Source organism: Myxine glutinosa, chromosome 1 (assembly GCF_964187855.1).
Source record: "Myxine glutinosa chromosome 1, kmMyxGlut1.1, whole genome shotgun sequence".
In the NCBI taxonomy this organism is placed as follows: Eukaryota; Metazoa; Chordata; class Myxini; order Myxiniformes; family Myxinidae; genus Myxine; species Myxine glutinosa.
This window is the reverse complement of record NC_136261.1, coordinates 84045386-84058506: the sequence shown is the minus strand read 5'-3', so window position 1 is coordinate 84058506 and position 13121 is coordinate 84045386. Positions and strand designations below refer to the sequence as shown.

The window sequence follows — 13121 nt, the reverse complement described above, 5'->3', positions numbered from 1 at the left end:
GCCGTGACGGTTTCTACTTTCTAAACGTGAAATTCGCGGATCGCCATATGCAGATTCGCCATTGACTGGGTATGGAACAATCGTACCCGTTTTTTTGCGAACGGGTATGTTTTTCATGGATGTCCTTCACGAACTTGCTGTCCATGCCTGACGTGCGACTGAAGGTGCTACAGGAATGTGGAATTTATTGGTTTCATGCTTTAGCATTTGCCCTATCTGCATTGCCTGTTTGCTTCTGGCCTTCCACCAGTGCGTAGCACGGGTACCTCACTAGTTAATTCAAGGCTCAAAGGGATGGCAGTTTTTAAGACATGCATTAGGGAGGGTTGCCATCGTTTGTCAATACTTAAGGCACCATATTTTATATCACAATTGATTACCTCGCACTTACTCTATTAATTTACGACGGGATATAACTAAACTATGCTATGCAATGTTAATCCCTAGAAGTCATTTCCACAACAATATTATCCAACATTTGATTAGAAGCATGCAGTAACTTCGTCCCAGGCTCATACACAATACTAACTGACGTATTTGCCTTAAATTTTGGCGACCAAGAGAACATCATGTTGTGGCACTGTTTTTATATACTCTTCAAATGAAAAACAAGGAAGGGCAATCAGAGATTGCAGACCCTCGCCTGGACGGGTTTTCGTCGTTTTTAAGGCTTTTGTGTTAAACAAATATGGTGGCCGAACCACGTGACCGATGATGTCATCATTCTTTTCTTTTTTTTTCTCCACCAATTTATCCCTAGATACAACATGCATTTTAAGGCCATTTTCCCTGCAAGAGCGGGGGTTAGCCTTGCGGTCCCCATGACAATCTTCTCCATCTTGCCCTATTTTCTGCATCTCTCCTTGTTAACCCCCTTGCCCGCATTTCTTCTTCCACCATCTTTAGCCAAGTCTTCCCCATCCTCTACTTCCTTCTACATTCATTTCCATCACTCTTCTCAACCAGTCACTTTCAATTTCATCCTTCCTCAACACATGACCAAACCATCTCAACCTGTTTCTCTTCACAGCATCAATCACAGGCTCTATTCCCATCATTTTTCGCAATTCATCATTTGTCTTCCTCTCTCTCAACGATACTCCGCACATCCATCGAACCATTCGCATTTCCACCCTTTCCAACCTTCGTTGCTGCTCTACGTTCATTACCCATGTCTCGTTCCCATAAATCATAACACTTCTCACACATGTAGCATACACCTTTCCCTTCAGCTTCAACGACACTCCCCTCCTCATCAGCACGCCACTCAGTTCCCGAAACTTCTTCCATGCACATCTCACTCTAGCAACCGTTGCTGAGTCTGATCCACCTTCTCCATTCAGCATATCTCCGAGGTAGCAAAATGTTTTCACACCTTCCAGCTTCACGCCGTCTCCAAGATCCAACTCAACATTTCCTCCATCTGCAGTTCCCTCTGTGCACACCTTACATTTGAATGTAGCTGCCACACTGGTTAATGACCCTCTCAGACCACTACATTTTTGATGAACCCACTCAGCGCACATTGTACATTGAATGGAGTTCAGTCCAACACCCTTCCTGCACACAGCACAGGGCCACTTCTCAGTTCTTTCCACCTCACCACATGCTTTATCACTTGCCATCACCTTCGTCTTTCCGATATTCACCTTCAGATCTTTTGTCTCCATACATTCCTTCCACTTGTTCATCTTTTCCTTCAGTCCATCCATACTTTCCGCAATCGACACCAGATCATCTGCATACAACAACTTCCACGGTAAACCCTCCTTTACGTTCTGAGCCAGCACCTCCATCACAGCTACAAATAGTAGTGGACTTGGTACCGACCCCTGATGCACTCCCACCTTCACCTCAAACTCACCACTGTTCCCGTCCTTCGTCCTTACAGCTGTGCGCGCTCTTTTGTACATTGCCATCACTACTCTGATCAACCATTCCTCCACTCCTAACTTCCTCATTGTCCATGTCAATACTTTGTGTGGAACCCTATCGAATGCTTTCTCCAGATCAACAAACCCAAGAAACAACTTCTTCCTCTTCTCCATGTACTTCTCCTGCAACTGCCTCACAATAAAAAGCGTGTCTGTCGTTCCTCTTCCTGGCATAAATCCAAACTGCATTTCGTCGATCTTCACTTTCTTCCTTATCCTCCTCTCCAACACCCTTTCCAATACCTTCATTCCATGCTCCAATAACTTTAATGCTCGGTACGATCCACACTCTAGAGGGTCACCTTTCCCTTTGTATAGAGGGACGAGGGTACTCAGTTCCCAATCCACTGGAATGCGGCCCGCTTTCACCGCCAGATTACAGATCTCTGTCATTCTCTTCACACCCCAACTTCCTGCTGCCTTCAACATATCTCCCACAACTCCCGTCGGCCCTGCCGCTTTTCTCCTCTTCATTGCTTTTATCGCTTCCTCAACTTCCTTCTCAGTTATCTTCTCTGCCGGTCCTAAACCTGGGTTACTCTCTATGTTGCCATCCAATTCATTCTCTGTATTCAACAGCATTTCCATATATCTTTTCCATCTTCCTTTAATTCCATCTGGGTCCACAACGATTTGTCCCATTTCATCCATCAAGCAACCCACCCCCATCACATCACACCTCTCTTTCGCTTTCTGCTTTGCAATCCTGAATACTGCTCTCTGACCATCTTCCGAATCCAAGCGTTCTCCGAACATTTTCGTACATGCCTCCTGCGCCTTTGCTACCTCTTTCTTTCAGCCTTTTGGCTGCCTTATAACTTTCATGCTCTGCTGTTTCTGCTCCCGTACCCTTCGCCTTCTGCCACTCCTTGAACTTCTTCCTCTTCTCGTCAATCTTCTTTCCAACTTCATCATCCCACCACCATGTTTCCGAGTGCCTTGGTGGTCCTTTTGTCCATCCACATACCTCACCAACGGCTCCCAACAGACTAGCTTTCATTGACATTGACATCCAACCACTTTCAAGCTCAACCACATCATCCTCTACCCTACTCAGCCTCTCTTTTAATGCCTCCCTTACTGTCACCTCTTTCAACCTCCACACCTTCATTCTCGGTTGGTACTTCACCCGCCGAGCTCTCCTCGCACCTTTCACCCTTATGTTGCAGACAACCAAGTGGTGCTGTGAAACGGCCTCCTCCCCCGGGATCACCTTTGTGTCCCGGAGTTGCCCCCTATCTCGCCTACGCACCATCAGGTAGTCAACGGTTGTCGTCGACCCACCTGATGTGTATGTAACAAGCTTATTATCCTCTTTCTGGAATTGAGTATTACAAATCAACAAATCAGCTCCATCAGCAAACTCCAAAATCCTTTCACCTTCTCCATTTCTCACACCATATCCGTAACCCCCATGAACTCCCTCAAAACCATCCATACTCCTTCCCACATGTCCCTTTAGGTCTCCTACCACAACAACTTCCTCATCTTTCACATTTTCCATCAGCTTCTCTATCGCACACCAGAACTTGTCCTTATTTTCATCGCTCCGACCAACCTGCGGAGCATATCCCGAGATTACGTTCACCAGGAGCTTTCCAATCATCATTTTCACCATCATCAACCTATCACTCACTCTAGTCATACTCACCACACTGTCTACAAACTCCTCAGAAAACAGGACACCAACACCATTCACGCCCTCCAGGCACCCTTGCCACACAAACTTGTATTTCTGTCCCTGCCTACCCTTCACCATTCTCACACCACTTCCCTTCCATCTCGTCTCTTGCACACAACATATGTCCACTCTTCTTCTGACCAATACTTCCACCACTTCTCCTGATCTCCCTGTCATTGTCCCTACATTCCATGTCCCAAACCTCAGAAACCGATCTCCACTTCAGGCTGTACCCTGCCCATATGTAGTTGTAATTGTCATGGTTCTCTTTTTGAGGCAATGTTTTTATGGCCGGATGCCCTTCCTGACGCCAACCCTCTTAGTCGTCTCTTACGACACGCAGGGATACGGTGTACCTATTCTAATCCAGGGTACACACTGGGAAACGTTTAAAACATGGAAACTCTGGGGGTGGGGGGGCATCATGGCTGCGGGGGCCCCGTCAGCACCACACCACGGCGGTCCGGTCAGCACCACACCACGGCGGTCCGGTCAGCACCACACCACGGCGGCCCGGTCAGCACCACACCACGGCGGCCCGGTCAGCACCACACCACGTCGCCCGGTCAGCACCACACCACGTCGGCCTGGTCAGCACCACACCACCTCAGCCCATTCAGCACCGCACCACGGCGGCCCGGTCAGCACCACACCATGTCAGCCCGGTCAGCACCACACCACGTTTGCCCGGCCAGCACTACGGCGGCCCGGTCAGCACCACACCCTTGGAAAGGACTTCTATGCTGTGGAGAGATCGAAGCAAGCCTCCTTGCTCGAGCGGACCGGAAGCGGAAGTCCATATATATAAGCACATATATATACACAAAGAATTAAGTTAAGCACCCCCCCCGTTTTTTTACAACCTCGCACATTACAAGTTTGTTGTCGTCAAAACAGTGTAATATACCCATGATATTGCTATATTTTCTGGAGAAGTGATATTATGGTCACATAAAAACATAACAATCATGCCGTTTTCAATATTTTATTCTGAATAATTTAAGGTGAAATTTTTTGGGAATTTTAGGCATATTTTCACCTCAATTTAAGTATGGAGCTATAGGTCCATCACGGACAGTGTGGATGACGTTTATGTTTTCTAACGTACAGTCATTGTTCTGAGAAGACCTCTAGCGATCTTTGCGTCAATAACGTGTGTAGGACCCACGTGATCGGATCACTGACTCAACCCTACGTCTCATAGACCCTGTAAGCCGTCGTATGCGTTGCTGTGGCAGGTTGTTCCATTCCCGATGTAATGCACGTTCCAATTCATCCAGATTGGCTATTGGAGGGACCATCTTCGCAATTTGTCGTCCCAACATGTCCCAAACGTGCTCGAGGGGGTTCAACCTGCCACAGCAACGCATACGACGGCTTACAGGGTCTATGAGACGTAGGGTTGAGTCAGTGATCCGATCACGTGGGTCCTACACACGTTATTGACGCAAAGATCGCTAGAGGTCTTCTCAGAACAATGACTGTACGTTAGAAAACATAAACGTCATCCACACTGTCCGTGATGGACCTATAGCTCCATACTTAAATTGAGGTGAAAATATGCCTAAAATTCCCAAAAAATTTCACCTTAAATTATTCAGAATAAAATATTGAAAACGGCATGATTGTTATGTTTTTATGTGACCATAATATCACTTCTCCAGAAAATATAGCAATATCATGGGTATATTACACTGTTTTGACGACAACAAACTTGTAATGTGCGAGGTTGTAAAAAAAAGGGGGGGGGGTGCTTAACTTAATTCTTTGTGTATATAATGTGCACATATATATAAGGATATAATATATTGTGGGGTTTCACTAAAAATACTAGCAAATAATAACGGTGGGGTAGCAGAAAAGGAGGTGGGGTTGAGAGGTTGGGGTATTAAATCAAGCCTCTCAAAATATCAGCACCACACACCACGTCGGCCCAGAGCCTGGCACGAAGTCCAAGGACATCAGCACGTCATCCGAAAACAGCTCTGGTTGGTGCGAACCACTCGGTCAATGGCGCGAACCAGGTCCCGACGCCCTTGCTCGCTTGGCCCCGATGAAGGCCTCGCTGGGTGTTCTCCAAACAGGGGCAAAATCGCCCAAGCCGCGCTGAATTTCGGCAGCGGAAGCCTTGCTCGCTCGGCCCCGATGAAGGCCTCGCTGGGTGTTCTCCAAACAGGGGCAGAATCGCCCAAGCCGCGCTGGATTTCGGCGGCGGAAAGCAGCCACGAAGCAACGATATTCGGTCAGGCTGTAATGCGAACACCACGGCGGCCCGGTCAGCACCACACCCTTGGAAAGGACTTCGATGCTGTGGAGAGATCGAAGCAAGCCTCCTTGCTCGAGCGGACCGGAAGCTGGAATCCTAGATGACGCTCAATAAATTTCATCTTCATCGGATGAAGTTTTGAACTTATCAAATTATGATGTCATAATGGAGGCATCTATGACTTCATCATCAACACGTTATTTCCCATGGAGAGTTATTTACAATGAGCCATGTCTCAATTTTTTCTACACAGTGCTTTTGGAGATATAGAGGTGCAAAGTTTTTCGGTTTTTCCAAGTTTATCGTTAAAAAGTTTATCATTTTTATCATTAAAAAGTTATACAGGAGGAGATGCACCTATGGTGAAAATTTTCTGTCAATCGGACCAATGGTTGCAGAGAAAATCATATTTATTCTGTGCTGACAGACAGACAGACAGACAGACAGTCAAACAAACAAATGGACACAAATGCAATACCTTGTCCTTTTCAAAGGGAGGGTTACCCTCTAGTGAGGGTAAAAAAAAAATAGCAGCAAAGGTTTTGAGGCTTTTATTATGGTATGATCAAGTGTGTTAATATTCTGGTTTATGAGGATCATCACAGTGATCTGTACACTCCATGTGCAAACATCCTGCCAGTAGAAGCCAAAGTTACGATGTCATGTCCAAACACCATGGCTCCCTGAAATGTATGATGCAATTGGCAACTAGTTCAGTCTACAAATGAACACAGAGCAGTCCACATTGGCTGATATGTCATTCGTAATGCATGTAACCACTTCTGACCTCAATCAACACTACTTGTGTCAGCCTATCATTTTTGACTTTCACTCCCAATTTTACTCATCCGGATTGCCCAACGCCCGTAGGCAATTTGGGGAACCCCTTGTCAATCCATGACACACTTCAATGACTCACACCATAAACACAAATACACGCTGCAATGACAGATCATTCATTCCCTTATACACAAATACCTGTGCTCACTCCAACACATTCAGTGCGTAGCTTAACTTAAAATACTCATCGTCCTACCTTTCTTGGGCTAGTCCCTCCTGGTAGTCCTAAGATCGGGTCGCCCCCCGATTCCTAACCTTAAACGCAGTTCTCACGCCGGAGTAACTTAACACCTATTTATCTATCACCCACATATGGGTCTACCTGCTTCCCACGCAGGAAGCTTACCTGAGGGATATCCCTCCTTATCTCGGGCGCCCTGTATAATCGATTCATTACCCACCGCTGCTCTGGTTTAAACTAAATATGGTTCGGAATGCAAGCCAGGTGGTACAGCCGACAGAGGTCCACACGTCCAAAGCAAGGCAGGAGGCTTCAATTTCGATGTGCAAAAATTGCTTACCCAAATTAGGTGCCGGCAGGCCTCCTTTCCGACCTGGAACGTGAGGGTCCACCTCGTCTGCACACTTGGATGATCCCACTTCTGACACCAAAATTGTCGGTCGAAGACCTCAAGGGAAGGAAGAAGAAGAAGAATCAGAGCAGCAATGTTTAATGGGATCGATTACAAACACACAGTGTGGAGCAAGGCTCGAGAATGCACCGCCTAACACGCAGCGGGCAATTCCTCAAGACACTCGCTGAAAAATAAGCAAAAAGTCATTTCATTTATAGCAAAATATCAGACAAGAATCTGCGCTAAAGACATAGCAAACCCTGGGCCATAACGACAACACCTCCCATTGTCCCTTCCTACAGAAGGCCAAACTTGGACAAACAGATGTAAGCATGGGATAGGCTGAGCTTTTTTGGCTCTTTATCTAAACATATCAGACCCGAGCGCAGGCCGAAGTAAATATTCTCATACACTAGGCTAAATGGTAGATGAATGATTGGATACACGTGCTGAATACATTAACAATCAAGGATATGTAATGTCTATATTTCTCCCGAGGTTGGTTACGTCCTTGTTTTTAGGAGACATACTAGAAACTACAAAGATATATAATTAATTATTCCCTTTGCGAAGAAGGCGTTTTAGCGACATGTTTTTCCTGTACGTAGGTCGCGAGCATATTATCTACTGTTTGGCACATACATTCAAGGACTTGTTTACTGGGCTAAGGATCCACCCTGCACGTCGAGCCTCGAAACCACATTTTGTCCACTCGCCTCTGCCTGCAGCTGAGTTCAAATCAGTTTTCAGAAGCACGATATATAATTTCAGATGTTATACTCAATTGAGTCATGGGGTTTAAACCCTAATGGCTGACACTTGTACAAACTAATAGCGTGAAGAAATAACTTCCAGGTCGATTTCTACGTGATCAAGAGACTGGGTGGAATTGACAACCGCAAACCTACCCCTAGGATATTTTGGGGGATGTTCATTCAGATTTATCTCTGGAGATTGTTTCTGACTATAGTTTCTTGACGCATTTCCCCCACTCCAGGGACCTCGGTCGCAAAGAGCATGAATTATTGGCAAAACAAGCAGAAGTTGCGGCAGAAGGCTTTAAATTGAAGCAACAGCTCATTGAAGAGGGCAAGAAGAATAAGGAAGATAAGCAGGTATGTTTTATATATATATTTTTGGGGGTCAGGCTTGTCCTCCAGAATATTATCATGGCTGTGCAATTCAGCTATTTATTTATTAATTTGTTTGTTTGTTTTGTTCTTTATTTTCTCTATCTGTGTTGCAATTTTACATCTTGTCCAATCTCTGAAATGTGTCTGCTTCCTCATAAATACTCGAATCTTATTTGCTGATTCACAAGCATTTTTGGTGGTTGTAGTGTGGCTTCATTTTGATTTTGTGCAAACATTGTCGTCATGGTTTGTGTTATTTGTGAGAGTTAAAAAAAAAATCCTATTTTTGTTTCTCTTTTTTAGAACCTCATCTGATCAATAATTTCTATCTTTACTGTGATAATCATTTCAACTTTGTACTCATTTCAGCTTAGATTTTTAGTGAAGAGTTACTTGCACTATTATCCTTCAAACTGTTCAGAGATTGCAAAATTGCTGAAACATGACCGAGTACAGATTCACCCCCACCACCTCCATCACCTCCATCACCCTCCAGGCCTCCAACCAAGGGCAACAGCTTGCTTACAAACCAAAATCCATCTACTATATACGAGGGCCATATTTAAAATATCACGAGGGCCGTATTTTAAGTAACCTTAAAATGGCGATATAAATTCGAGAATGTAATGTGTGTAGTTGTAGACGACATATGTTATATATATGGGTAAGAGTCATGTTTTGCCTGTTTTAGATCTGGCAACATTGAGCGTATAACGTCAGTACAGCAGTTCCAATATGCTGGCTCCCTTAGAATCATGCACCAGGGAGGAGCAACGTTTTGTCATCCGTTTCTTGGGAAGTGAGGGTGTGGAGCCCAGTGAAATCCATCGCAGAATGAAGATGCATTATGGTGACGCATGTTTATCGCTCCAGCAGGTGTACGACTGGCACAGGAGGTTTAAAAGTGGAGTGTCCAGTGTGGCAGACGCTGCTCACTCGGGCCGGTCTCACACAGCCAACACACCAGAAATGGTTGCAGGATTTGAGTGCGTGCTAAGGGAAAACAGTCGCATTACGCTGGATGAAGTGGTCTCCGAATTGAAGATTAGCCATGGTTCAGCACACCATATCATTCACAACGTGCTGGGGTTCCGCAAAGTATCTGCAAGATGGGTGCCGAGACAACTCACACCCAAACTGAAAGAACGGCGAGTGGATGCATGTGAAGAATTTCTGTGACGTTACGAAACAAAAGGCGACACTTTCTTACAGCGTCTAGTGACTGGGGATGAAAGCTGGGTCCATTACTTTCAGCCAGAAATGAAGAGGGCAAGCAAAGAGTGGCGCCATTCAATTTCACCGAAGCCCAAAAAATTCCGCACACAGCCGTCCACTGGAAAAGTGATGCTGACGTTCTTCTGAGATAGCCGAGGCCGACTTGTAGTGCATTACATGCCCAGAGGGATCACAGTCACCAGTGCATCATACTGCGACTCCTTGAAATCATCTGAAACCAGCAATCAGATCAAAACGTCGTGGACTACTCGCTACCGGTGTTTTGCTGCAGAATGACAATGCTCGGCCCCATACTGCCTGTGCTTCAGCTGCAACAATCGAGGACCTGCATTTTGAGTGTCTTCCTCATCCATCTTACTCGACAGACCTCGCCACTTTGGATTACCACATCTTTGGGCCACTTAAAGAGGTGCTTGGTGGAACCACTTTCCGATCTGGCGAAGAGGTCCAAGAGGCGGTGTACGAATGACTACACAAGCAGCCAAAATAATTTTTTTCTAGAGGAATCCAGGCCTCAGTAAAGCGTGGGAAAAAATGCATTGAACACAATGGAGATTATGTTGAAAAAGAATACAGTTGCGACACACGTACATGCAATAAACAAGTTGTGAAAATATTTTAAGGTTACTTATTGACTGCCCCTCCTAAATAATACGATTTTATCTTTTTTATGTTGAATGCTCCAGTAACGGACTGTATAGTTCTCATGGCCAGGCCTTAAATGAAAGAACTGCATAAAGATTTAAATAAAAGAGAGAGAACGTTAATCTGAGAAGTGAAAATGAGTAAGATAAGTGTGTGATGAAAAGTGTATGATGTTTGTTTGCGAGAAAGAGAGATTTAAGCTAGCCCGGTAGCGATAGTTCGAGCAAGACAGAAAGTAAGACAAGCAATGCTGATACGGAGAGTGTGAGATGGTTCTGGGCACCACTTTAATGCTCCTAAGTCAGAACGGTAGTTCTACCCTGAGCAGTTGCTGTCGACAACCTACCACCTAAAAAAACGGTCCAACCAGATGGATGTTTTTTAAGAGACACTCCCCACATCATACACTTATCTTACTTTTCTCATGTTGTTTGTGTTCATCCTTACTTGGATGGCTGTTGGCTCACTAAGTGAGCTCATCCGCCCTTTAACAGGTATTGTTTTTAGTCCTGCAGGGTGTCACAGTCACCTTCCCTACTGGCAAGCCAGTGAGAGTGGTCAGTTTAGTCACCGACTACCCGACCATGCGGCAGGTAGCATTGGGTTACATGTTACCAGTGGCAGTCAAGAGACCGACCTGACTAAAAATAACAAGTGATGTTGATATTACAAAATATGTCTGTGTGGTTTGCTGCCTCTCACCGCTTCATGCATAATAATCATCAAACGTCTCGACCTAATTAACAATGTCTTACATTTCTGCTGACAGCATATAAATTGACTTGACTCCATATTAATCTGTCTGTCACCATTTTTTTTAGAGATTGCCAAACAGATCTTCCTCAAACTTTCAGAGGTTCATCAGTGAGTGCCAGGGAGTGTTTTAGGGGGGGGGGGGGGGGGGGGGAAGTTGGATTAAAAAAAACAAAAACATTGCTCTAAAGTGCCTAAGCCATTGTAGCTATGTGAAAGGTAATATTAAATGATCTCTGACCCTTACTGGTCAGATGGTTTGGTCATGTGTTGAGGAAGGATGAAAGTGACTGGTTGAGAAGAGTGATGGAAATGAATGTAGAAGGAAGTAGAGGACGGGGAAGACTTGGCTAAAGATGGTGGAAGAAGAAATGCGGGCAAGGGGGTTAACAAGGAGAGATGCAGAAAATAGGGCAATATGGAGAAGATTGTCATGGGGACCGCAAGGCTAACCCCTGCTCTAGCAGGGAAAATGGCCTTAAAATGCATGTTGTTGTTGTTGTTGTTGTTGTTGTTGTTGTTGTTGTTGTTGTCTGACCCTTACTGGGTGTAAGAAAGTGTTTTAGACCCCCTTCAAAAAAATAGAAAAAATAAATAAAAATGAAATCTCTTCTAAATGCCAACAGGATTAGAACATCACCGGGCAATGCTGGGTACCCCTGCGAGTAAGCAATCAAGGTTCGAATTTTTAAGATAACATTTTTTACAACCATGAATTAACAAAAATATAGGACAAATGAGGCAGCAGGAGAATCGATCTAACAATCTCATCTGATCAGCACTTATTGATGATAACTGAAAATTTGGCAATCTTTCAAGGATTTCATTATGCCTCCGTTGACGAATTAGCCGGAGGCATTATGTTTTCAGGTTGTCCATCCGGCTGTCTGTCCGTCCGTCTGTCGGTGTTAGGGTTTCGTTACCGCAATAACTTGAGAACGGCTGTGAAGGGATCTTATTCAAACTTGATGCAGGTATGTATAATGAGGTAAAGGTGAACTGATTAGATTTTGGGGTGAGGTCATGGTCGGTAAAAATCCTGTTACCGTGATAACTGTGAACCAGTGATGGGATTCTGACCAAATTTGGTACACCTGCAGTGCATTCAGAAAGTATTCAGACCCCTTCACTTTTTTCACATTTTGTTATGTTGCAGCCTTGTGCTGAAATCGTTTAAATTCATTTTTTCCCTCAACAATCTACACTCAATACCCTGTAATGACAGAGAAAACAGGATTTTTTTTATAAAGTGTTGCAAATTTATTAAAAAGAAAAAAACTGAAATATCACATTGACATAAGTATTCATACCCTTTGCTATGACACTTGACATTTAGCCCAGGTGCCTCCCATTTCTCTTGATCATCTTTGAGATGTTTCTACACCTTGATTGGAGTCCACCTGTGGTAAATTCAATTGATTGGACATGATTTGGAAAGGCACACACCTGTCTATATAAGGTCTCACAGCTGACAATGCATATCAGAGCAAAAATCAAACCATGAGGTCGAAGGAACTGCCTGCAGAGCTCAGAGACAGGATTGTGTCGAGGCACAGATATGGGGAAGCCTACAAAAAAATCTCTGCTGCATTGAAGGTTCCCAAGAGCACAGTGGCCTCCATAATTCTTAAATGGAAGAGGTTTGGAACAACCAGGACTCTTCCTAGAGCTGGCCGCCCGGCCAAACTGAGCAATCGGGGGAGAAGGGCCTTGGTAAGAGAGGTGACCAAGAACCCGATGGTCACTCTGGCTGAGCTCCAGAGATCCTGTGTGGAGATGGGAGAAACTTCCAGAAGGACAACCAGCACTGCAACACTCCACCGATCTGGGCTTTATGGCAGAGTGGCCAGACTGTGTGTGTGTGTGTGTGTGTGTGTGTGTGTGTGTGTGTGTGTGTGTGTGTGTGTGTGTGTGTGTGTGTGTGTGTGTGTGTGTGTGTGTGTGTGTGTGTGTGTGTGTGTGTGTGTGTGTGTGTGTGTGTGTGTGTGTGTGTGTGTGTGTGTGTGTGTGTGTGTGTGTGTGTGTGTGTGTGTGTGTGTGTGTGTGTGTGTGTGTGTG

General features: G+C 45.0%; 1 protein-coding gene across 3 annotated transcripts in view; it reads left to right on the top strand.

Moving 5' to 3' along the window:
• Positions 1-13121, top strand: part of PRKCSH (PRKCSH beta subunit of glucosidase II) — a 306309-nt gene that overhangs the window by 54439 nt on the left and 238749 nt on the right. For all 3 annotated transcript variants that reach the window (XR_013622808.1, XM_068114189.2, XM_068114202.2), the window contains exon 5: positions 8294-8411. Coding sequence is in view for 2 of the 3 variants with exons in the window: in XM_068114189.2 (XP_067970290.2) it covers positions 8294-8411 (118 nt within the window). In the remaining variant the exon portion in view is untranslated. The remainder of the gene's footprint in view (positions 1-8293; positions 8412-13121) is intronic.